Here is a 26,219-nt window from a genome sequence, read left to right as displayed (position 1 = left end):
AAGCATTCTTATACACCAATAACAGACAAACAGAGAGCCAAATCATGAATGAACTCCCATTCACAATTGCTTCAAAGAGAATAAAATACCTCGGAATCCAACTTACAAGGGATGTGAAGGACCTCTTTAAGGAGAACTATAAACCACTGCTCAATGAAATAAAAGAGGACACAAACAAATGGAAGAACATTCCATGCTTATGGATAGGAAGAATCAATATTGTAAAAATGGCCATACTGCCCAAGGTAATTTATAGATTCAATGCCATCCCCCTCAAGCTACCAAAAACTTTCTTCACAGAATTGGAAAAAACTACTTTAAAGTTCATATGGAACCAAAAAAGAGCCCACATTTCCAAGAAAACCCTAAGTCATAAGAACAAAGCTGGAGGCATCATGCTACCTACTTCAAACTATACTACAAGGCTACAGTAACCAAAACAGCATGGTCCTGGTACCAAAACAGAGATATGGACAATGGAACAGAACAGACCCCTCAGAAATGATACCACACATCTACAACCATCTGTTCTTTGACAAAGCTGACAAAAACAAGAAATGGGGAAAGGATTCCCTATTTAATAAATGGAGCTGGGAAAACTGGCTAGTCATATGTAGAAAGCTGAAACTGGATCCTTTCCTTACACCCTATACAAAAATTAATTCAAGATGGATTAAAGATTTAAATGTTAGACCTAAAACCATAAAAACCCTAGAAGAAAACCTAGGCAATACCATTCAGAACATAGGCATGGGCAAGGACTTCATGTCTAAAACACCAAAAGCAATGGCAACAAAAGTCAAAATTGACAAATGGGATATAATTAAACTAAAGAGCTTCTGCACAGCAAAATAAATTACCATCAGAGTGAACAGGCAACCTAGAGAATGGGAGAAAACTTTTACAATCTACCCATCTGACAAGGGGCTAATATCCAGAATCTACAAAGAACTTAAACAAATTTACAAGAAAAAAATCAAACAACCCCATCAAAAAGTGGGCTAAGGATATGAACAGACACTGCTCAAAAGAAGACATTTATACAGCCAACAGAGACATGTAAAAATGCTCATTGTCACTGGCCATCAGAGAAATGCAAATCAAAACCACAATGAGATACCATCTCATACCAGTTAGAATGGTGATTATTACAAAGTCAGGAAATAACAGGTGCTAGAGACGATGTGGAGAAATAGGAACACTTTTACACTGTTGGTAAGACTGTAAACTAGTTCAACCATTGTGGAAGACAGTGTGGCGATTCCTCAAGGATCTAAAACTACAAATACCATTTGACCCAGTCATCCCATTACTGGGTATATACCCAAAGGATTATAAATCATGCCACTAAAAAGACACATGCACACGTATGTTTATTGCGGCACTATTCACAATAGCAAAGACTTGGAACCAACCCAAATGTCCATCAGTGATAGACTGGATTAAGAAAATGTGACACATATATACCATGGAATACTATGTAGCTATAAAAAAGGATGAATTCATGTCCTTTGTAGGGACATGGATGAAGCTGTAAACCATCATTCTGAGCAAACTATCGCAAGGACAGAAAACCAAACACCGCATGTTCTCGCTCATAGGTGGGAAGTGAACAATGAGAATACTTGGACGCAGGATGGGGATCATCACACACCGGGGCCTGTTATGGAGTGCGGGAGGGAGGAGGGACAGCATTAGGAGATATACCTAATGTAAATGATAGCTAATGGGTGCAGCACACTAACATGGCACATGTATACATGTGTAAGAAACCTGCATGTTATGCACATGTACCCTAGAACTTAAAGTGTAATAATAATAATAAAAAAGAGCTTCTGCACAGCAAAAGAAACTATCATCAGAGTGAACAGGCCATCTACAGAATGGAAGAGAATTTTTGCAATCTACCCATCTGACAAAGGTCTAATATCTAGAATTTACAAGGAACTTAAACAAATTTACAAGAGAAAAACAAACAACCCCATCAAAAATTGGGCAAAGGACATGAACAGACACATGTCCAAAGAAGACATTTACACGGCTAATAAACATATGAAAAAACCCTCAAGATCACTGATTATTAGAGAAATGCAAATCAAACCCACAATGAGATACCACCATCTCACACCAGTCAGAATGGTGATTTTTAAAAAGTCTGGAAACAATAGATGCTGGCAAGGCTGTGGAGAAATAGGAATGCTTTTACACTGTTGGTGGGAATTTAAATTAGTTTAACCATTGTGGAAGACAGTATGATGATTCTTGAAGGATCTAGAACCAGAAATACCATGACCCAGCAATCCCATTACTGGGTATACACCCAAAGGAATATAAATCATTTTACTATAAAGACACATGCATACATATGTTTATTGCAGCACTATTTACAATAGCAAAGACATGGAATCAACCCAAATGCCCATCAAAGATAGACTGGATAAAGAAAATGTGGTACATATCTACCACGGAATACTATGCAGCCATGAAAAGGAATGAGATTATGTCCTTTGCAGGGACATTGATGAAGCTGGAAGCCATCATCCTCAGCAAACTAACACAGGAACAGAAAACAAAACCCCGCATGTTCTCACTCATAAGTGGGAGTTGAACACTGAGGACACATGGACACAGAGAGGGGAACAATACACACCAGGGCCTGTTGGGGGCTTGGGGGTGAGGGGAGGGAACTTAGAGGATGGGTCAACAGGTGCAGCAAACCATCATGGCACATGTATACCTATGTAACAAACCTGCTTATTCTGCAAATGTATTCCATTTTTTAAAGAAGAATTTTTTTTCAAAAGAATTAAAAACCAAAAGGAAAATAATTTGGCTTTATACAACAAAAGCTTTAAAACAATTCTCACCCTTAATTAAATAATTCCCCTTTCAGCAATCAATCCTAAGAAATTAAAGGTGCTGCCAAAATGACTTATGATAAATCTCATTATATACATACATATAAAGTTTTATATATATGTATATAGCAAAACATTAAAAACTATATACATATCCAAAAGAAGGGAGGATATATAGCAAAACATTGAAAGCAATATACATATCTAAAAGAAGGGAAGATTAAGGAGATTTTGGTTTACACCAGTGGTCTCAAGTTTGACTTCAGTATAATAACTGCCTATTGCAAATACTGATGCTCAGACCTAACCCCACTGTATCAGGTTTTTCTAGATTGGGGTACCATATGTTACAAAGCTTCTGGGGTGATTGTATTGATAAGTAGGAATGATCCATATGATTGATGTTTGATAACCATTAAAAAAATTTCAATGGCAAGAGGAAGTGCTTATAGTATAATGTTAAGTGGAAAAAGAAACAAGTTTGTATTCATTTTGATCTTAGTCTGAGAATAAACTATACATTTATATATAAGTATATGTATATATAATGTTGATTGTGGAAAAGAATATGAAAGAAGATACAACAAATCACAATCTCTGGGTGTAAGATTATGATGAACTTAAATTGCATTTGTTCTTTATGCCTCCCCACACACCCACAATTTTCTGGGGAGTGGGAAGTGATACTGTATTAATTAGTAAAAAACAAACAAAGCTTTCAGTTATTTTGTAATGTAATACCTAATGGAATTGTTTTATTCAAGCCAAAAAAAAAAAAAATACTCTATTTTGGATTAAATAAAATTTGAGGTATAAATTAGGTGTTTTCTTAAAGTTCTTAGAAAAACATTTATTGTTCCTGATTATGTGGTTTGCTTTGGTTCAGTTGGTTTTGTCCCTCTAGTCACAGGCTGGAGGACATGTGATGTATTTGACTTCTATAAGGGCTCTACTTTGTTTGATGGGAACAGGTCAGGCAGAGAAGTATGAGTAATGCATCAATTAGCAGACATACCCCATCGAATAGGAGCTACAGGCAGACATACCCCATCGAATAGGAGCTACAGGAGGTTAATAGAACTCTTAGGGACCTAGGGAGAAGACTTGCTGTTTCACACATATTTATATAGACAAGGTGAGTCTTTTCCCTTAGGCTGAATTAAATGAATGTGACTGAATAGGCTTGAGTCCTGCTTAGTGGGCTATTTACAAAAAAAGAAAAAGCTTATATCTCTGTTTTCAGAAAAAGAGATTTATGGCTAGCAACTATGTTCTTTCTCTAACAAGTATTAGAGACCCTAAGAAAAAATCTTTTTGTGGATTTATTTGTAGGACTTAAAAAAATACGATTTATTTTTATATTCTATCATGTTACATATTTATTTTATACCTTTCTTGAAATCAAAATAAAATTCCAGATTGGAAAACTCATTTGATTCAAGCTTCGTGAGCAGCAAGTGTGTGTGTGTGTGTGTGTGTGTGTGTGTGTGTGGTGTGTGTATGTATGTGTGTGTGTGTGTATGTATATACATATATAGGTGCTATAGTTTTCCCAGAACCATGCTAATAAGAAAATAGTAATTTCATGAAATATGAATAACCAACTCTACATAGACTATTCATTCTGTTATTAAATGATAGCTGCATTGTCAGTATTTTCACAAAAATTCTATGCATATTCTGTATAACAAGATGAAATAGGTAGAGAGAAGTAAATATCACATAGGATTTACTTTTGAAGTTGAATTAATGATGTCCTCCAAATAAAGGTGAATGGAGCAAGTTTGCAAAAAAGCTGAGAATTTACAACAAACCCCATAACTCTGTGTAAAGTCAATTAATGACCTACTGAGAACAAATGACTATTTTATTAATCAAGAAAACACAAAAAGTAAATAAGAATCAATAGGCTGTCAAATGATGAAGAGTTAAGAACTAAATATGTCTAATTTTAAGGAAAGGCTTTTGCAGTCACAATTCTACCCTTTATCAACTATTTAGGCCTCGAAGAGTAGCCAGTTTTCAGCATTATCAATGCTCCACTAAGTTTTCAATTTAACTTGTAGCTGTGCTATTACTTTTTTTCCCAAATTATTCCTTCCAGTAGATAAGCATAAGGCTCTTTTTGCTTCATTGGATTTGTGCACTCATTTCCAAAGGCAGAATTTGGGCTAGATTGCTCTACGTATATATGCAAAAAGTTTTTAGAAAAGATTGAGTTTTTACTCCAGTTTGCCTATGCAATGACAAGTAAGATTTGCATTAAATGGTACTATTGATCGGGAATTTAATATTAAAATAAGGAGAGAAAAAATTTTGTAAGTGGAAAGACAATTCAGACCCAGCATGATTTGCAATGAGCACTTGAAAACTACTTTGATAAGGAAGGATTTAGTGTTTTTGCTTTGAGTTTTGGATGACATATATATAATTAAGTTAGTGTGGAAACCTTTGTATTTCATATTCCAAGTTGAGTCAAGGAGAGGTGAACATGTTAAACAGATACTTCTCTGGCTTCCAGCAATTGTCTATAAATTGCATGTTCATTGGAATTTGCATGATTAATTTCTAGTTGAGACATGGGTCTGAGGAATGTGATTCTTTGAAGGAGCTTTGTGATTTTTGTGAGGATGTCTCCCAGTAACTCAGACAGAGCATTAGCTAGGGATTGTGATCAATGAAAATTTTAATTATATTTTTAGTGTTGAGTATTTTTTAGGTAATATTTACAAATATTTCACAAAGCTTAGCTTCTTGATTTTGTCAATTTTAGGTCACAGAGTAGAATTTTCTTACTTACTTTGGGTCATGGATCTCTTTTGGAATTCCATGAAACTACAAATACTTTCTCAGGAAGAGATGCACAAACTTACAAAACCCCAGACTGATATATAATTTCAGGGGTTCACAGACCTTGGAAGGGCAACTTGAACACAGATTAAAAAGATATCTATTCTAAATTCGAATAACATTTATTTTAAAAATAGTTAGTGATGACTTCCAAGTCTGTCTATTAAAGGTAAGAGAAATAAAAACATTTCTATGACACCCGGTGGCTCAGAATTTTAATAGAGCAGAGGTTTTAAGACTGATTTATAGAGAAGGGATTTCCAAGGTACTAGCCTCAATCTATGATCGTTGTACAACTACATCATATGCAGAACATTTTCATTTTTTATTATTTTTATGTTTTGAGACAGGGTCTCACTCTGTTGCCCAGGCTGGAGTGAAGTGGCATGATTATGGCTCACTGCAGCCTTGACCTCCCCAGGCTCAGGTGATCCTCCCACCTCAGCCTCCTAAGTAGCTAAGATTGACTGCAAGTGCACACCACCATACCCAGCTAGCTTTTGTATGTTTTGTAGAAATGTGGTTTTGCCACATTGCCCATGCTGGTCTTGAACTCCTGGGCTGAAGCAATCCACTTGCCTGGGATTACAGGCATGAGCCGCCACACCCACTCCCATTTTTAAATACTGAATGTGAAACCAACAAAAATTTTTAAAAAACTGGAAAGATGCTTTTAGTTATATAATATTGAGAAAATATCAACTATTCATATTTCATACCACAAATTTTATTTATTTGTGGTGGCCTCAGGGTGCTGTTTGAGACTATACTCAGTAAAGTCCCTGCCTCAGGCCACTCCCTTGTTATTATCACTGTGCTCAAATTATACATATGAGAGTTTTGTTTCAAATGAGACCAGGGCTAGCTAATGAAGTGCTTCAAGTTATCTCTGAATAGCATTCATTTTTCAAGTTGTGGTTATTATTATTCTAAAGTAAATTTACTTTAAAGTAAGTAAAATACAATTTTAAAATGTAGGAACTGGTCTCTGCTACATAAACAGCATGTGAACTGTTCAACAGTACTGTGTCTTTCATGCAGATGCCCTGCCTGGACTGTGATTTGCTGTGTGGACTCCCCCACTGTCTCCGACTCTTGATTTCTTCATCTCCTTATGTGATTTCCAGAATTCCATTCCATGGTCCACAGATCATCTTTACTTTTCCCATCCTTTGCTGACTACTAAAAAACTTCATCAACTGCTTTAAAGACTTAGAATCCCGGAATTTTTGAATCAAAACATAGGTAAGAGGTTATGCCCAACCTTCTCATTAGGTCCCAGGATGCAGACCCTGGGGCCTAATGAGAATTAGGTGACTTGTCCATCAAAGCCCAGCTGGGGTGCAGGTCTTCTGCCTTCTGGTCCAGTGCTCTTCCTACAGTACCAGGATACCTTTTATTTCCTATCATGACTCTTCCCTGTGTAGCTAAACTATATTCATCCTTCTATGGCTCTCTGTGGGAAATTTTCTTTTTCCTGAGAAGTTTGTCAGGCTTGGTAGGGTCTATGCCTGATTAAGTTTTGGAAGCCATTGTAAGATGGCAATTTCAATCCTCTCAGGCTAAATACTCCTTGAGCTGAGAAAAAACTTGAAAGGCAGGTGGTCTTGTCAACTGAACAGATACATCCTAAATACCCAAGAAGGAAGGGTAGCAGATAATTTTCTTTGAAAAGCATTACCAGTAATCTATATGAAATGACTTGATTTAACTAGATGGTAGGATTTTCTTCCAAAGATAAAATGTCTTTTTTTTCACACATACAAAGTTCTTATTGATTTAAGTTCTAATCTTTTGAGATATGTAATCTTGGGTCCCAAGAACAGTACCATATAGAAGCTTCAGTATCATAGCTTAGGAGATTCTACACAGAAGAAATAGAACTATAAAAACGAATGCCAAAATAACAAGGCCCAGCCACAAAAACTCAGTCTCATCTTTGAATTTTCATTTCCCTTCCTTTCCTCTAGCCAATTATCCATTAAGAACTGTTTCTATGACAAGTGACTCTCATATTTATATTTTCATTTGTATTCAACTGGCATCACTTTAGTTGAAGGCTTTATCACCCAAGACCAGATCCACTGGCTTTCTCAATCCATCCTCTGCTACCCAGAGTCAGAATAACTTTGCTTCTCTGCTTCTTTAGAACGCCTTATCAAAAATCTTCAGGAATTCATGATTGCCTCCAAGATTCTATTCTAACTTTTCTGACATTCAAGATTTCTCAACAATTTAGCTTACATACACTTTTAAATGATAACTGTATTATATTTTATTTAGCCAGACACTGTGTGAAGTTCTTATTATTGTCATTGAATCTTTACGACCATCCCATATGGTAGGATTACATCTCCATTTTACAGATGAGGATAGTGAGGCCTAAAGTTGATTGGCTAGTAAGTGGCAAAAGTGAAACAGGAAGCTGGGTTTGTCTAACACAGAAGTCAAGTCTCTTAATCAAACTAATCCTCCAAGTCGATTCTCTCTGCCTTCAGCTAAGTTAGTTTTCTTATTGTCCTAACTATATTTTATTCAAAATTGACTCCAAACTCGGAACATTCACCAGGAATTCCTTTTTCTCCTTCTCTTAGTCTTTCTGAATTTCTTAACATTTTCCAGTAATCACTCACTGACTTACGTATTCATTTGCTAATAGTTATAAACTAATACATCTGAGTCTTCTTTATGAGGTGTTTCCCAGATACTGCAGATGCTGTTTATCTCTTTCTTCTTTAAATGATAAGATCTAGTATTTGAGTACTCACATTTGCTTTGAGTCACACATTAGTTTACAACATGATCTATGTAAATATTTTCTTTCTCTTGGAGGGTAACAACTGTGTCTTAGGGTACTTTATACTATTTTCAGTCCTAATACAGGGCAATAATTATAGTTGTTATGCAATAACTACAGAAGAAGTGATATAACCTCATGTGCTATTTTGCAAGCAACCCATTAAAATAAAAGAATAGTGTTCTGGGCAATGAAAGGGAATCCTTCAACTATGGCAACTAATGAATTTTGGGAAGTCCTGATATGAAGTGTGTTTTAAAACAAAACACTTCAAAACTGTCTATTAAATGTTGGCAAGTAGACATAAAAATATTATTGACACTAGCTATCTTTATGAATAATGGCTGACAATTTGTTCCACTGTATAAACAAAATAATCTTAGAAGATATTTCAGTGAGATTATAGATAGCTAAAATAAAGTGGTCGCCAATTCACTTTATGCAGCCAGACAAGGAAGGAACACTAAATGATAAAATCAAATGCAACTTTGTTGTTAATATCAAGGGAAATGCGATACTCCTAACTAAACTTCAAGATAAAACTTGTCCATAATGGATTTTTATAAAGCAATTCTATTCAAGTTTAGCCAAGAAAGCACATCACTTTTAGAAAACTATTCTGTTGGCTGGGCACGGTGGCTCACGCTTGTAATCCCAGCAATTAGGGAGGCCAAGGTGGGCAGGTCACGAGGTCAAGAGATCGAGACCATCCTGGTCAATATGGGGAAATCCTGTCTCTACTAAAAATACAAAAAATTAGCTCGGCATGGTGGCAGACACCTGTAGTCCCAGCTACTCAGGGGGCTGAGGTAGGAGAATCACTTGCACCTGGGAGGCGGAGGTTGCAGTGAGCCAAGATCACGTCACTGCACTCCTGCCTGGCGACAAAGCAAGACTCCATCTCCAAAAAAAAAAAAAAAAAAAGAAAGGAAGAAAATTATTCTGTTACTAAATTCACTTCTTAGAATAACATGATTTATCTTTATTTTAAAAATTAAAAATTACATTTATTACCAACAGATATTAAGTGTCAACTCTGGTTTAAGATTTATTTCACTGCATATTTTAATATGTATTTAACTCACTAAATGAATCTATTTAAACTTCACATACAAAGACTATAAATTTTCCATTAAATTCTTGAGAGTGAAAATTTAAAAATAAAAAGTTCCCACTTTCTTCTTTCATTTAAGATTTCAGGTTCCTTAGCAGGAGGCCAGCATTTGGATATGGCTCTTATCACTTAAAATCTTATCACTTAAAATGTGTTTTAAGTGATCTTGCTTCACCTATCAGAGCTTTTGGCCTGGATTTTGTTTAGGCTGGAGAGCAACACAAATTAGAGAAGAAACTTTAGTAAAAACAGTGCTGCTTATAGAAATAGGGATTACAAACTAAGAGTACTTCTTACAGAAACAGAGATTACAAGCTAATGAAAGGAAGCTGAACTTTTTATTCAAAGTTCAGATACATGGGGACTCACATCTATGAGAATATGTAGCTTTTCTGTTACTCTCTGAAAATAGTTGAAGCTTAAGGATTCTAAATCCATGAGTCTTTAAATATTTTAAGTTTATGAGATTCTAAGTGAAGATACAAAGCAGCTTATTTTGAAAGCAACAGGGCTCATAGTCATATTTAAAAATAGAAATATATTCTAATGCCCGTTTTTTAAACAACTCAAATTTCAAAATGTGACAAAAAGTTTGAATTCTTAAAATAGTCTCACCTACATTGCTTCTATTGGTGTTAATACTACAACGTATTACACATATTACATGGTCGTTCAGTTATTTGCTACTTGTCAGAAGTTGGGTATCTTAAGCTATTAGTTTGGACACTTTCATGAACTATTTTAAATATACTTAATAAATTGAGTGAAAGTACTATAAATCAATGCTTTTCACTTTACCAAGCAACAAAATAGAAAAATGGTGCTTTCATTTCAATGTTCTGCTATCCAAAAGAGCTAAGTCACTGTAGAACTACTACCAATTGTTTCCCTGAGTGAGATTTCTATGAAGTATTTTATAAGAATTCAAAGTACAACAAATCTTCCTGATATAACAAATGTCCATGTAAACATCAAATTCTAACATATAAAGAATTCGCTGACAATGTTGTGACAATTTCCTTCTTTTGTGTGACTGCTTCAGTGGAGAGTCCGTGTGTCTGCATCTTAAAATTCAGGATGAATAAATTAAGAATAAATATGTGATTCAACTATATCCTGTACTTTTCATTAAAGAAGTCAGTGAGTGAGAAAGTCAAAATTAGGTTTTATCAGACAATCAGTCAACAAAATATGCCATGTTCTAAAAGTTTAATGCATAAGTTTCTGGATTTGATAACCATTATAATATACTTATCTACATAAATAGATATTATGTTTTGATGTTAACATGAATTTCTTATTTTGTATGTGTCTTTTCATGTAAGTTCCTAATCACATGGCCACTATTGTTCCTGCTCAGAAAACAGTAGCCTCTAACAAAAACATATCCTTTGGATAGGATTTTCTTTCATTACATGCTCTAACAATCCAACTTTAAGGCTATGCAAGGCTTCTAAACACATTTGTAGCAAAATGGTAGACCTGTATTACTGAAAGATGATGACTCTTTATTTTTTGCAACAAACTGCCTGAATTCTCAGTTTTTTGGTACATTTTTTTTTCTCCTTTCCTAAAATTTTCTTCTTCTTGAGTCCCAAGTGTCTCTGTTACCTGATCTTAAAACTTTCCTAAAATCTACTTGAATCACACAAGATCTAGTTTCTTTGGCGGAAAATGATAACAAATAATTATTGCTGAATAGGATCTAGAAGCTGGTGCCTTTCATAATCCATATGGTCTATTTTTCTTTTTCTAGCTCAACTTCTAGATGTTTTTATTTATTTTTTAATTTAACTTTTATTTTATTTTTTTTGAGACAGGGTCTGGCTGTGTCACCCAGGCTGGAGTGCAGTGGCATGATCACGACTCACTGAAATCTCTACCTCCTAGGCTCAAGCAATCCTCCCTCCTGGGTAGCTAGGACAACAGGCATGCACCATCAAGCCCAGCTAATATTTTTCTATTTTTTTTGTAGAGACGGGGTTTTGCCATGTTGCCTAGGCTGGTCTCAGGGCTAAAGAAATCCACCTGCCTTGGCCTCTCAAAGTGCTGGGATTAGAGGTGTGAGCCACTGTACCACCCCTTTAAATTCTCTCACTTGTTTCTCCTCTTGGTTTTGCTCTATGGAAAGACCAATTTGAAAGAGAATACCGAAGTTAGGAAATATTAATGATTTCTATGGACAGCAACACAAAAAGTGAGAGGTTATAGTGAAAACCATTAAAATAAATATACAAGAGGTCTGGGAAGAGGGTGTATAAGCATGGAGAGAGGCTGCTCAACAAAATATTTCCTCCCTTTCCTCCTATTTTTCTAACCACAGTTTTCCTATGGCACCTTAAAAATCTCATTAAGTTTGTATAGCTTCAACCCAAAAGTCCAGACTGATCATATTTCCAAATATATATCATTAAAATCATATTAGTGATTAATTTTATTAATTTTGTCTTAATAATGATATATTTCTGTACAAAAATGCTTTGGATTTTAGTTTTGATATTTTTGTGACCACTATGGTTTGACTGATAGTAACTACATATATTCTCCAAATAGAGAAATTAACAGCTGATAAAAATTTTCTAAGGCCTATGCAAGTATCTAAGCCTTAATGGAAGACTGGTACTAATATTTAATGATGACAGAAAACATAAATGCATTAGCATATGACTGATATGACTTTTGTGAAAGTTTCTATTTTTTCCTGCTATACCATTTGCAAGTGAATGTTCAAATGACTATTATGCACAAGTGGCAAGCTGGTTTCCTTATGCTGGTGGGTTAAAAAATATAAAAGTAAAAAGAAAAAGGGATTAAAAAACAGGTGGGGGAGGGGTTTCCTTCAAATGGATGGAAGCCATTCTTTTGAAAGAAAACTCCCCTCTTACCTTAGTCCTGGAGCTGGTTAGTTCTCCTCTGTCCTCCTCCTAGGGGAGAAATACCCAAAGTTAAACAAAAATAGAACATGGTCTTGTATTAAAGTCAAGTTCAGTTCTGGTCAACCCTTTCCTCAGGTCTCACAAGACACTATCAAATGTCTGATATACTGGGGCTTTCACTGAATTGAATTTAAAACCCATTTTAAGAATTAAGCCAAAGGGGAACGAACATTATCTGTGTAAGAGGAAAAAAATATTGTCTGCCCTTCAGTCTGTCTTGCCAGAGAGCTCTAATACCTTGAAATTGGCTTAGAGTAGAAGTTCACAGAAGGGCATTGCTTGGGTAATTTTTGTCAGCTGGAGTGAATAATGGAGGGTGCATCATGGTGAGCACCTGGAGTTTCTTAGGAAGAAGGGGTATGCTGGGGTGTTCTCAGCTCATCTCCCTGACCTTCTTTTGTTTTTTGAGAGTAAAATGATAGTGCTACAAGCAGCACCATGATTGAAGCAATACTAAATCTGATATGAACAATAATTATTGTGAAAATAAAAAAAGAATTAAATGGTCATTAGATGGGAGAGCTGGAAAAACATCTGGGAAATGGATATTATCCGACACTATGTGCTTGTATTTTTTCACAGTGGGAAATGGCAGGATGAATAAAGATGGGATTTTTTTTTTTTCTTAATTTGTCTCTAAGTAGGATTCCGTGACTTTGGAGAGAAACAAGGCAACATAGTGAGAGGCTCATGGACTTGGGACCTAGATAGTAATGGGCTCCAGTTCTACTTCTGTCACTCATCAGCTATTTAACCTGAGTTGCAGCAGCAGCATCTGTCCAGATGAAGATAAAAGCAACAACTACACAACTACAAGGAGTTAGGGGGATCAAGTTCCAGTATACATGGGTGTGGTACATAGTCGTTATTAAATTTTTTTTCCTTTTTATTGTTTTCATTTATGTAGTCTCTGATATAGTGTTTTCTTATTTGAATTACTTTATCTCTGTTGAGGCTACTGTCTAATTAACAGAGCTTAGAATCAGGTCCTAGTTACCCTTTGGCATAATTTCAGAGATGGTGGGTGATTGGCTCCCATAAAAAACAAATACCAGACAATTGATTGGATTCTGTGAGACATGAAGGAGAGTGGAGACCAAGAATGAGCCTGAACCCATACAAGATCATGTGCTATTGTTATTTAACTTTGGGTAACTTATTAAAATTCTTCATCAAGTAAAATGACATCAGGTGAGATAATGGATGTACTTTGGAACCGCAGTTTGTCAAAGTATATTCCAGAGACATAAAAATGAGGGATGTTGTAATCATTATTCTAACAGCCATTATGAAAATGTGCAGGGAAAAAACACTTTATGGCAGATTCTATGTTGTACAATGATATCTTGTCTCCATCTACTACTATTACCATTTATTTAGTGTTAGATTTATCCTGTGAACTTTAATCGTCTTAAAGTTTCATGATATAAATATGGCATGATGTAATTCCTCTAACTATAATATATGTGGGTTCCTTTGTGTTCTTCCTTGGTAATCTAACTTCATGCATTGTTTTTAATAAATATTCTGAAACGGCTATTTTGACAAACCAGCCCTTTTATCTATGAAACACTATAAATTCCTATATATATATATATATATAGAGAGAGAGAGAGAGAGAGAGAGAGAGAGAGAGAGGAATTTCCTGTTTTTCTGAAACAAATACCTGCAGAGATGGTAAAGCTGTGCTTAAAATGGGGGGAAAAAGTAAATTGTATTGTATGAAACACCTATTTCATCCATGGTAGTCACTTATGTGACAGAGTTTTGAAGACGATATCTTTATATCTAGAAATGATCTGGGAATCTATGAATAAGAAAAACTATAGGTATACTGCCTGGATTGGGTAAAATTACAGTGGCTGTGAAGTCTTCATGCTTCAGGACATAAAGTGATTGCTATTTGTGATGAGGAGAAAAATGAAAAAAAATTAGGTAGTGCTGAAGTTGTTAGGGTTATTATGATGCCCTTAGTAATCACCTTCTCAGTTATTTAATATTGAAACACCAGGCTACCACATTATGTGGATCAATTTTTAAAATCATATCTAGATATGGAAATAGAAGTTTTGTTCTAAAAAAATCAAAACAAGTTCTTTTATAGGCCTGTGCTTCACTTTTGCTGTTTTATTCCCCCTTTTATATAATCCAATGAATTTTGTCAGATTTGTACCGTGCCAAACATTTGAAGTCAGCATACAATTTTCAATGTCTGTTTTAACAGGCATATAAGACCTGCATTTATTTCTAGCTATGTTGGTTCTTACGGAGGAGTGCTTTCCTTAAGTAGTTTTCCATTTCACAACGAAGACAGGCTGCAATAAAAGCAGCTATTTACTGAAGAAGTGACTTACTTAAATTCCAAAACAGCTGAACTTTTATAGAAGTTCTGAGAGTGAATTTTTTCTCAGTCTTATTAAGTGTCTGCAACTTCAAAGAGGTATGAGAATTTTGTTGTTTTCCTTAAGAGGACCTAGGGTAATACTCAGAATTTCAGACTCTCAAAGTGGGAAGGAAATAGAGATGTCACATCATTGTTTCCTGTCCAAGAGATGTGAAAATCTCCTCTACTTTTACTTGAACAAGTCGGATGTCAGGGATCATAAGCCAATTTCCCCACATTTTTGGGAAGCAGTTTTAATTGTAAAATTTTTATGTTGACCTGAAAGGTACATAATTTTTTCAACTCAAGAGTTTATCTGGTTTTTAAAATAAGCTAAAATTTATGGAAGTTGAGCTCTGTGTGGATATTTTCACTATGCCTTGAATTTATGTGTTGCTAAAACTGCAGCATGAAAGCGTCACAAAAAACCGTTTAGTAAGTTTTCAGAGTGAATCTATGTTTATACTAAAATGTCCTTTTTTGTTCTTTTCTCCTAAGAGCACCGGAGATTGTCAGAAGATCTCATTTCTAGTCTTAGCTGTAGGACTGTGGGCAAGTCACGTAAGTCTATTATACAGTGCCTTCCTCTATAATAAAATGACATCATAAGAGGGTTTAACACAGCAAGTGAAAATATATGTGTATGTGGAAGTGGTTCAAAAACTATAATGCTGAACTGTACTATTATTGTTTCACTTAAATATGCTGCTTTGTAATTTTTGGTGTTTATATGAGCTAAATTTAAGCATAATCTTTTAAAAGTGGACAATTTGGAAAGAAAATTAAATGACATATTTAACTAATTCTATGGCTTATACAATATTATTACTGTATCACTTAGTAGAAAGCAACTCTTTTTTTTTTTTTAGTCCTATGCCCTTTTTCCTCTGGGAGACAATGTGAAGTCAACTTTTCCTGGATCCTATACAATATGAAGTCAACTTTTCCTGGATCCTATTCAATTCTATTTACCTCTGACTAGCTTCAAATATAAGCCAAAGGTTAGGGGACTGTCTTAGGACTCTCGATACATGGTTTCATTTTAAATTTACTCATACTTTTTCAGAAAAAAAATTTACTTTTTATGCTAAAGGCACTAGCAATGCAAAATAGCTATACTTGCTGATAATGCTTTTATGATTTTTTTTTTTTTGTGTGTGTGGTTCTAGTTGCAAATGTCTGAAAAGATGAGAATTTAGGGACTAGGACTCATGATGTCTTTTCTTAGTTACTAATAGGATTTTGGCCTGTTACTATTTCAAAAAGAAATATTCAGAAGCCGCATATCTATCAGGACCAAATACAAAACAATCACTCTTCTACAATAGCAGAGGCCCTGTTGGTAGCTTTTGCCAGTTTTTATATAGGCCTCTGTGTAGGGAAGCAACAATAGAAAGGGGGCGATATACTCTCATATTGCCTTTGAAAGTGGGAAGCTGTTTGTGTCACATTTGTTTGATTGACTGCAATTGAATTCTTATTCTGGCTAACTCCCAAATATTTAGCACTTAAAGAAAACTGATTGAATTTTTAATATTTCTGTAAAAATTTATCTGTGGGTCAACTTCTTCATTGAGTATCCCAGAATTAAAAAAAAAAATAAAGAAAGCTCAGTAAAATCTAGTTTACTTCAACAGGATATAATATGACTTTGTGTGGTTGATGGTATTTAAAATGATAGTTTTCTCTAACACTTCAGTATTGTGTATGTTGAAAGGTGGAGTTAGATACTAGGGATGTTGTTGTACCTTTAAATTTTCTTTGTTTTTGAATTGTGTGATGTTAAAGGTATGTATTAAAATGGCTTCGCAAACTTTTTCAAAGTATATTTCATTCTGTGGACATCTGTTAACAAATATTTTTAGATTTTCATAAATATGAAATTTGTCCATTTAAAAGAAACCACATTCAATCATAAAAAGAGACTTTTTGGATGCTAGGGAGGATAAACAATATTTTCACAATATTTCTAACTTCTGTGAATGTAAAAATTATTTACAAAATCTTCTCATAACCAACTTAATGCCTGTTTCTGAGAAGGCTCAGGACTAGGGTTAGATTTTTTGAAGACCTGAATGGCATTTTCAATTCAGATGTTGTCAGGTGGTGTATGATACTGTATATTTGTGTCAAATATCTCAGATGTATGTTATTTCATTTAGAAACAGAGTTAAATGATTATTTTGGAGAGGAACAAACATTAAAATAAATGAGCTACAGTTTTTAATTTTTAGTGAAATTAAAATGGAATATAATTCTAAACCAGAGTCATTGCTATTCTCCAGCTCATTCTAAATGACTGCCAAACTATTTTATCTTTTTTTTTTTATTAAATGAGAATCGTAAACTAGCCCCATAGTGATTGTTGCTATCTTTAGAGACAAAAGGAAGCTAATGACACCTAAAGTTGTGGATGAGTGCTTTCCCATATGCTGTGCTGAAACAAAGGAGTACATTTTCAGTTTTGTAGAAAACCATTATTTACTGTGATGTACTAAGTAAATGTTTATCATTAGCATAAAACTGCATTAAAGCAGCATCATATAGAATTCTTCACTGAAAGGTAGATTATATATCCACAATAAAGTGAGCTATTTTTAGTATTGTATTATAGGCATTTTGGATTTTTATGGTAAACCTGATTACCATAACTCTCTCTAAAGCTCTGTGTTGTGTGCCTGCATGTGTTTGTCTAAAATATTCTCCACATGTCTACCTATTGCAAATATAAAGAGCCATTTCCTCCCTCTATTTTTTATTTTTATTTTTTTGAGATGGGGTCTTGCTCTGTTGCTTAGGCTGGAGTACAGTGGCGTGATCTTGTGTTGCCCAAGCTGGAGTGTAGTGGCGCGATCTCAGCTCACTGCAACCTCCACCTCCTGGATTCAAGTGATTTTCCTGCCTCAGCCTCCTGAGTAGCTGGGACTACAGGTGTGCCACCACGCCTGGCTAATTTTTGTATTTTTTGTAGAGTCAGGGTTTCACCATGTTGCCCAAGCTGGTCTTGAACTCCTGACCTTAACTGATCCACCCTTCTCGGCCTCCCGAAGTGCTGGGATTACAAGGGTAAGCCACTGTACCTGGCCCCTTCCTCTATTCTTCAGTCCCTCCGTACTCTACCACCAGGCTCTCAGCTAACAGGGCCCTGGGATCATAAGGGGAGGAATCCACTGCAGTGTGATTATAATGCTTCCCTTCTTGGACTGTTCAGAGTTGTAAGAGTTAATGTAAGAGTTAAGGTCTCTCAGAAGAAGGTAACGGTTCCTCCCTCTGCTCAGCCTGTGCTGAGGCCACCTAGGGTGCCTTCTTCCTGGCACTCTTTCCTTTAGGAACATCAATCTAGAGAATAGAACCCAACACAAATGATGTGTGAACAACAACAACAATATAAATATGTCACTTGACTTCTGCTGCCGTTCTGAAGATAAATTGAGAACCACTCGTGAACTGAATGTAAGCCACTTTATAGAAGCCATGATCCTATAACCTGAGATCCTATAGTGGAGAGTAACTAATCTGACATATTTTCTTTAATAATTTAGTATAGACAGGGCTGAAGAGTGGCTTTGCTGCCATGGTCAGAATCTATTGTATGCACAGCAGAAACAAAACAATCTCTTTCTTGATGAATTTAAATATGGGTCCAGAGAATGCTTAGAGTGAGGAAATCAAGGCCAATTCAACAGAAAGGGAATAGCACGGAAGCTTCATGCATTCATATCTACTTTGGTTACTTCTAAGGGTGAGCAAGCGTTCCGCTTCACACGCTAACCCTATGCATACATTAATGCTTTACCTTTGATCTGAATATGCTATCATCTTTATATTCATAGGCTTTGTCTGTGAGACAATTGTGTGGGGCTCAAGAACAACAGATTGCAATTCTGGCTTTTAGAATTGTCGGAATTGAGAGCTAGCCTTCGCTTTCTCATCAAACTTCATAAGTAAACTGCCAAACATTTTGGTAGCAGGTTCATCTTGTCAAATTTGATCCCTTTTGAAGTGGTAGAAACTAAAATGGCCATAAATTACTCATTTTCTCAGGAAACTTACTAAAATACAACTTCTAAGTGTAGTGGTAAGGAGAGCAAAAGGCTAACCCTTGAATATAGAAACTTTTCAATTTGGTGTTGCCTACTCAGGCTGCTATAAAGTACCTCAAGAATGAACAACTTAAAACATACCTGATAAATTATCGGTTGGACCCCACTCAGGAGTCATTTGTTGAATTAACTGTCAAAAGATTGAGGGCAAATCATTTTAGCATTTTTTAAAAACTAATAGGAAGAATCACAAACATGTATAATGCCTTGTGAGTCTTAAAGAAATTTAGAAAAAAGGCAACCTTTGTTTCCTTCTTTATGAGGAGTTGTAATTTTAGTTATCTTTTAATTAAATAGGAAGGATTTAAATGAAAAAATTTAGAACTTAAAATGGCCCTGGTAAGTTTCATTTTTCCTAGTGTAGTGAACATCTGGAAAGAGAGGAATGAAGTATATAGATTCTACTGTGCAATGATTTTTCCCTGGGACACAAGTAGCATTGATACCTTCACCATGTGATGTCTTAGTTTGTAAATGCAAAATACTTGGTACACACAATAGCAGTATATTTAATAGCAAACTAGGTAGTTCTTTTAAGCATATCTCAGAAAAGATTTGTGTGTGTTTGTGTGTGTGTATATGTTGAGAGATGCAAATGATTTTTGTTGTGTGTGTTTGTCTACTCCTTAGCCTGACAGACTGTATCTCAACATATAATGGGATTAGAAAAAATAAGTTATCTATAGCATCTTTAAATATGGCACTAAAAATGAAGGGTATTCATAAGCAAATATATATCTCTTTTCATAATAGTTAAAATAAAAAAAATGTATTTGTGTACCAACCCACTGCAACTCATTTTCACAAGGCATGTTAAAAGTTTCTTCATTTGAGGCCAAATATACTCAGTACTCAGCTTTAGACTTCTGTACACTTAAGTTTTTCTAGTATCTACTTTAATACTAACAGTTGACTTGTTTCTAATACCAAAAAAAGACTAAAATAATATTCTCACATAACATATCCAGCAAACTCCTTTTTCCTAAACCTTCTAAGTACTTCATAAACCTTCTAAGTACTCCTGAACTAAAGTATATATCCCACAAATTTTATATGTGAAAGTTGCTCCTTAGGATACATTTTTCACACATGAATTTTCATACTAAGTTTAATACACCTGCCCTAGCAAATTCTCCAAAGTGGAAGAAACATAATTTGACCTACATAGAACTCTACTCATTCCAATGTAGATCTAGGCTAAGGCCAAGTGTCTTATGAGGCCAGTAGTTTTGTTCAATGCTGAAAGGAAAAGTCCAATGAGAGATGTGGTATTCTAATTCTCATGCTGAGTACTTCCTCCCCCTGCTGTGCTATTGCTGTGGGGCTCTGAGTTTCCTGTTGTAACCTAAGTGTGATGTGCTTGGTTTCAATGGATGGGTTCCGGTTGCCATGGGTTCCTGCAACTTGGCATTGCCAAGTACAACTGGGCCTCATTTTTTCCAGGTCTCACCCCTCCCTGATACAAGTTCTATTGGAACTGCTTTCCTTTAAAGCATCCCTTTTTTTTTTTTCAGTGACAGAACATTTGTTTTACTTTAGACACAGTTCCACAAACATCTTTAGAGGAGGCAAAGTCTGAATGGGAATGACCACTGTTGAATAATAAAAGTATAGGTGACTAGAGTTTTTAACTTGGCTTCAAACATTAGGGTCAAGTATACAAATCGTTCTAAGGTCCAGAGGAAGTGTTCAGATATGACCCACCGCTTTGTTGTCTGGAGGTATTTACAGACAGCAGACACTAGGAATATCTTTAAAAGGGATATTCTTATCTAACAGCTACTTAATAGTAAATCCATATCAACTGAATGATGGTTCACTTGAAAGAACCTTTAACAGGTTTATTTATTACAAAGTAAAATCAATAGTCTAGTAACCAGTTAGTATGGATACCGTGGCAAAGTTGATAGTATTTTGACAGTAATGTATGCAACTTTGTTGTGCCGTAAATACTATAGTATAGTAGATGTCTATACTATAATCAATTTGTATATTAAAATTGATAGTGTTGATAGTATTGAGAGTAGAGTCAAAATAAATGTACTTCCTCTTTCTTCTAAACTTTACATTCCATTGCAGTGCCATCGAAAGTGTATATTTTAAAACAACCTTTGGACATTTCTCAACCAGAGAAAGATTTTCACAATTGTTTTGGATTGCCAAGGGGACTGGGAAAGGGAGGAGAAAGAAAACCATGGCACTGATAGAAGTATAAATTGTACTGTGCATGTGAAAAAAAGATTCCAGATCAGTGTACCTGGCATTGTTCTGTCACTTGAGAATTGGAGAATCTGTATCAAAATACAATAAACCAACAATTTCTGGCCATTGTTATTAGTAAGTGATAGATCAATGGTTTTAAACTTAATTGCTTTATGTCCAGCAAACACTAGTCTGAAATAAAGTCTTGGAACAGTAAAGAGCTCTGTAAATCATTCTCTACTGTAAAGACAGGTGCTAGTCATCAGTGCTGTGATATTTTTCAGTCCAGTTACAGATCTACTCTTTGCAATGATCCTTATTGCATTTGTTTTAAAGTCTGCATTAAAGACCCAGGTCCCAATTTTCAATTCTGATTATACATCAAACTCTCTCCTCTTTTCTGTGACATTTTTTTCTGAAGCACTTTAAACAGCAAGACCTGGAAATTTAAAACTCCCTAGACCAATGGAACATTACTAGTCATTTATCTGCATTCTCTTTTTAAATGTAAATAGGACAGATTACTGTTTTCTTTTGCTTAAAGTCTCACGTTGCCTAATGAATCTGAATAGCAGAGTTTGTGAGAAAGCCATTGTTAATGACAATGCAATACAAAAGTCTCACTACATCCAGAACTATTAACCTAAAGACCTGATTTTAAAAAGATAGATTGTATAGGAAAACAGACTTAAGTCTCTACGGAACTGAATAAGACAGAAAGGTTTCAAAGAATTTGATACATGTATGTCCTCTTGACCTTGCTCTGATGAATACAATTATTTTGAATTTGCTTCTACAAACTAAATCATTTATACAGAAGATGACTATTAGTCCATCTCTGCATTAGTTTGTCTCATTTGAAACAGAAGAATCCTAGTCGGATAAGAATGAGAATTTAAGCCTGATGAGTCTCCCGCTTAGATGGCTCAGGATGAGACAGAGAGGAGGTGGGGTGAGGTGCATGCTGGTCAGCCTTCAGTGCCCTTCCAGTGTTCTCAAAGGCAGGACAAAATGACTGTGGTTTTGGCATGCAGGAGCCAGCTTGCTCAGGAAATTGTGGCATATATAAAACAAAGTGCATAAACAAACTCTCCATCCAGGAAGCTTAATTTAACAATTGCCTCATTAACAAGGTCCAGGGAAGGACAGGAAAAGAGGGGGAAGCCAATGGGTGATTATTATACAGTTCTGGACAGATGAAGCCCTTCAGCTTTTCCCCAAACAATCCCTGTAGTGTGGATTTGACAAAGTGGCACATTTAAGAGGGAACTCTCTTGCCATTAATGGGAGTCAGGCGAACCCGTCACTGAAGGCCAAATTCAGTCCCTGAAGCTTGACTTTATCAGTAGACACAAGACAGAGGACAAGGCAGCTATATCCACAGAGAATTAATTAAGTGCAAGAGAGACAACCAGTGAATGTAATCAATAGTCTGAACACTGATCTACATATCAACCACCATTGCATTCTCCCCTCCTATTTTTAAAAAATTATTTACGCTAAGGTGCTCTCAAAACCATGCCTTCAACAGAGATTTCTTTACTACTTGGCCTCATTGAAATTACATATTCTTCATATTGCATCATACAAAACAAACCCTCAAAGATGAAACAACCTGATGCCAGTTTAAGTTTCTGAATGGTTGAAATTGTTTTTGGGTAGAATATATTACGGATAATTTATTTGTTTGGCTTTCTCCCTGCACATTTCTTCAGTTTCATATGGAATGTATGTTCCATACATGAAGCCTGACTTCAAAATTTCCAGTCCATAACCATATTTGTCTTTACTGGCTAGTTTTGTTTTATCTCTTTTAATATTGCACTTTTGTAACATACCATAAAACCCCTCACCTTGTAACATACCATAAAACCCCTCACTAATTATTACAGTGTTGCTTGCAAACACAATATATTGCTTTAACACAACCTTTTCCATTACTGATGTTTGTTTCTTATATCTCTCTCAACCCTTCCCAACCCAACACACATATCAAAGCACATTGCAGTTACCCTTTTGAAACCAATGAAAACAGTTATAATATTTATATTGCTTTCATTTGTACTAGGCAGCAGTGCAGGTCTCATTACCTTCACTTTTCAATGGCTTACCAGAGGCATCACTTTTTAAGATCAGGTTCTTGGTTAAGTCCTTTGGCAAAGATCCTGATTTCCTCTTGAATCTGTGCTTTGTATATATTTCTCCTAAGCAGCACTGAGACCAGAGTAATTTGTCGATCATCGCTTTTGATGGGATCCAGCCCCATTAATTCAACAGCAGCCTTTATTGCTTAAGGAAAAGAGGAAATTCTGCCTCCTGGACATAAACATGTGAATTTTCTATGTCCAGGACCAAAAGGATGAAAAGGGCAGATTTAACCAATATTTCCATAAGAATGAAAGTCTCACTTAATCCACACGTGTAATGGTTTGCTCATTTCAGGGGTCTATCTGTAAGCATTTTTGGAATGCCATTGGGTCTAATTTTACAGATCTTACTTACACCACACTCCCTTTAAAATAGGCAGGAGTGTGACTTGAGTAAGCACTATAAAACCAGAGCTCATTTTTTCCTCTATGATTGCTTTTATAAATAGATGTGATTTCAAACTTAGCATGAAAACAACCTCAAGATAATCTAAAATAGAAAGATGTCATAATAAATAAAATATTGAAATGGAAAAAAAAGTGGTTTGCTGGAAAGAGGTTAATTTCTTCTTACTCAGAGACTAGTGGCCAGGCATAATTAAAAAAAAAATGATAAAATGTAGAATTACCACTGACATGATGATAGTGTAGATACTGGTGGCCAAAAAAATTTGATGAGATATAAAGAAGCATATGCTACCCATGCCTTAGGCCCACTGGAAGCAGCTAGTGTTCAACCAGTTTGGTTTTTATATGGCCTTCAAAGATATATGTGAACGAGGATTAATTATCCCAAAATTAAAAAAAATTACCTGATTGTTGACCAAAATATATGAAATGGAGAAAAAGAAAACAAACAAACAAACATACCATGTTCACACACAAAACAAAATAATTCTCTCAGGCACATCAGGGAAGGTGGAATACTATAACAACACATGTTATATTGTTATACTATTCCACCCACCTTAATGAGGAACCCTTGGGCGTTGCTACTCCATAGCCTTTGGAATCCAGATTTCCTCCCACTTTCATCGTGTCACATGGCTTTCGCTGCTCAATGTATTCATTCATAGTGGACTCCAGGAGAAAGGCAAATTTGCCCTTGGATTTGCGGACACGAGCTACTCCCTCAGCTGTAGTCCTAGTGAACACTGATGGCTCTGCTGATCGCATGTAGGTCCACATCTTTTCATACACTGCTATTTTTGATCTCTGGAGGAAATTAAAATAAAATTAAATATAGGAAAGAAGGGAACAACATGTTAATATTCACTGAACCAAGATAAGAATAAAGCGTTTTTGTATCTTTCCATTGCTCTCTAACTCCCATTTGCCATAGAGTAACATAATAGTAATATTACTCTTTTCAAATTGGAAAACTGCCTTTTAACACTGTTTAAGGAAATCATGGAAATGATAGACATTTAAAAGTCGTATCTGAAGAAGCCCAAACCTCTTGCCATAACAGTTACCACACTCAACTGCTTAAATAGTGATCTATTACTGTTTTTTTCAATGTAGACTGCGATGAAGAGACTTCATCGTTTAAAATCATATTTTATATCACATTCGTGGTAAACTTTAAAAAAGCTAAGATTTTACTTCAAGTTTGTAAAATTCCTTTTAATACTGTATTTTAGTTATAACAAACAAGGAGGGTTGTTGTTTTATTTTTTTTTTAAGTGTTTTTTTAGAGACAGGGTCTTGCTGTGTTGTCTAGACTGGAGTGCAGTGACATGATCATAGCTCACTGTAACCTACAACTCTTGGGCTCAAGCCTCCTGAGTAGCTGGGACTACAGGTGCATGCCACCATGTCCAGATGATTAAAAAAAATTTTTTTAAGATGGGGTCTCGTTATGTTGCCCAGGCTGGTCTCAAACTCTTGACCTCAAGCACTCCTACTGCCTCAGCCTCCTAAAGTGCTGAGATTACAGGTGTGAGCCACCATGTCTGACTGTTATTTTATTTTTTCTTTTTTCATGCCCCCAAATTTTAGTATACATGATTCTAGTAAGAAATATACAAAAATACAGTCCATATCAAGTCAGTAATTGAACACCAAAGAAAGAGGCAAAATCTGGTATAGCTTATAAATCAAATATCCCTAACACAAGAATCAAACTCTAGGTTGATTGAAACATTTTTAGACTGTTTATGAAAAAATTTTCAAATACAACATATATTGAACTTCAAAGAGAAGTGATTCCTATTTTCCAATTTTGCGTTTTAGGGAGTTGGTCATTCTAATCCCCTTGACTCCAGCCAAGAAACTTATTTATATTTGTAAATTACTTCTGTCTACTTGAGCTCTATCTATTAATACGTTACTCTCCACTACTTAATTTACCCAGGTCCTTTTTCTTGTTATCTACATTTGCATTAAATTTTTCATTCACACATACATTTTTAATGTGAGAATATATCTAAGTGAACTCAAATGTCTCCAAAAGATATGTTTAATAAGATAGAAAAGCCTTGGCCAGGTGCCATGGTTCAGACTGTAATCCCAGCATTTTGCGAGCTTGAGGCAGGTAGATCACCTGATCATAAAGTTCAATATATGAGATCAGGAGTTCAGGACCAGCCTGGCCAACATGGTGAAACCCTGTGTCTACTAAAAATACAAAAATTAGCTGGGCATGGCATCACATGCCTGTAGTCCCAGCTACTAACAGGGCTGAGGCACGAGAATTGCTCAGACCTGGGAGGCAGAGGTTGCAGTGAGCCTCCATCTGAAAAAAAAAAAAAAAAAAAAGCCTGAATCTTGTCTGGTGCAACTGCATTTGTTTTCAATAACAAGGGGCTGCAATTTTGTATCTGAATC

At 35.5% G+C, this 26,219-nt stretch overlaps 1 protein-coding gene across 3 annotated transcripts in view; it reads right to left on the bottom strand.

Moving 5' to 3' along the window:
* GRIA4 (glutamate ionotropic receptor AMPA type subunit 4) overlaps positions 1 to 26,219 on the bottom strand; it is a 386,992-nt gene that overhangs the window by 26,487 nt on the left and 334,286 nt on the right. For all 3 annotated transcript variants that reach the window (XM_030918824.1, XM_030918822.1, XM_030918823.1), the window contains exon 14: positions 24,358 to 24,605. In XM_030918824.1, coding sequence (XP_030774684.1) covers positions 24,358 to 24,605 — 248 coding nt within the window. The remainder of the gene's footprint in view (positions 1 to 24,357; positions 24,606 to 26,219) is intronic.

The sequence above is a fragment of the Rhinopithecus roxellana genome, chromosome 15, assembly GCF_007565055.1.
Source record: "Rhinopithecus roxellana isolate Shanxi Qingling chromosome 15, ASM756505v1, whole genome shotgun sequence".
NCBI lineage: Eukaryota > Metazoa > Chordata > Mammalia > Primates > Cercopithecidae > Rhinopithecus > Rhinopithecus roxellana.
This window is presented reverse-complemented; position numbering and strand designations above follow the sequence as displayed.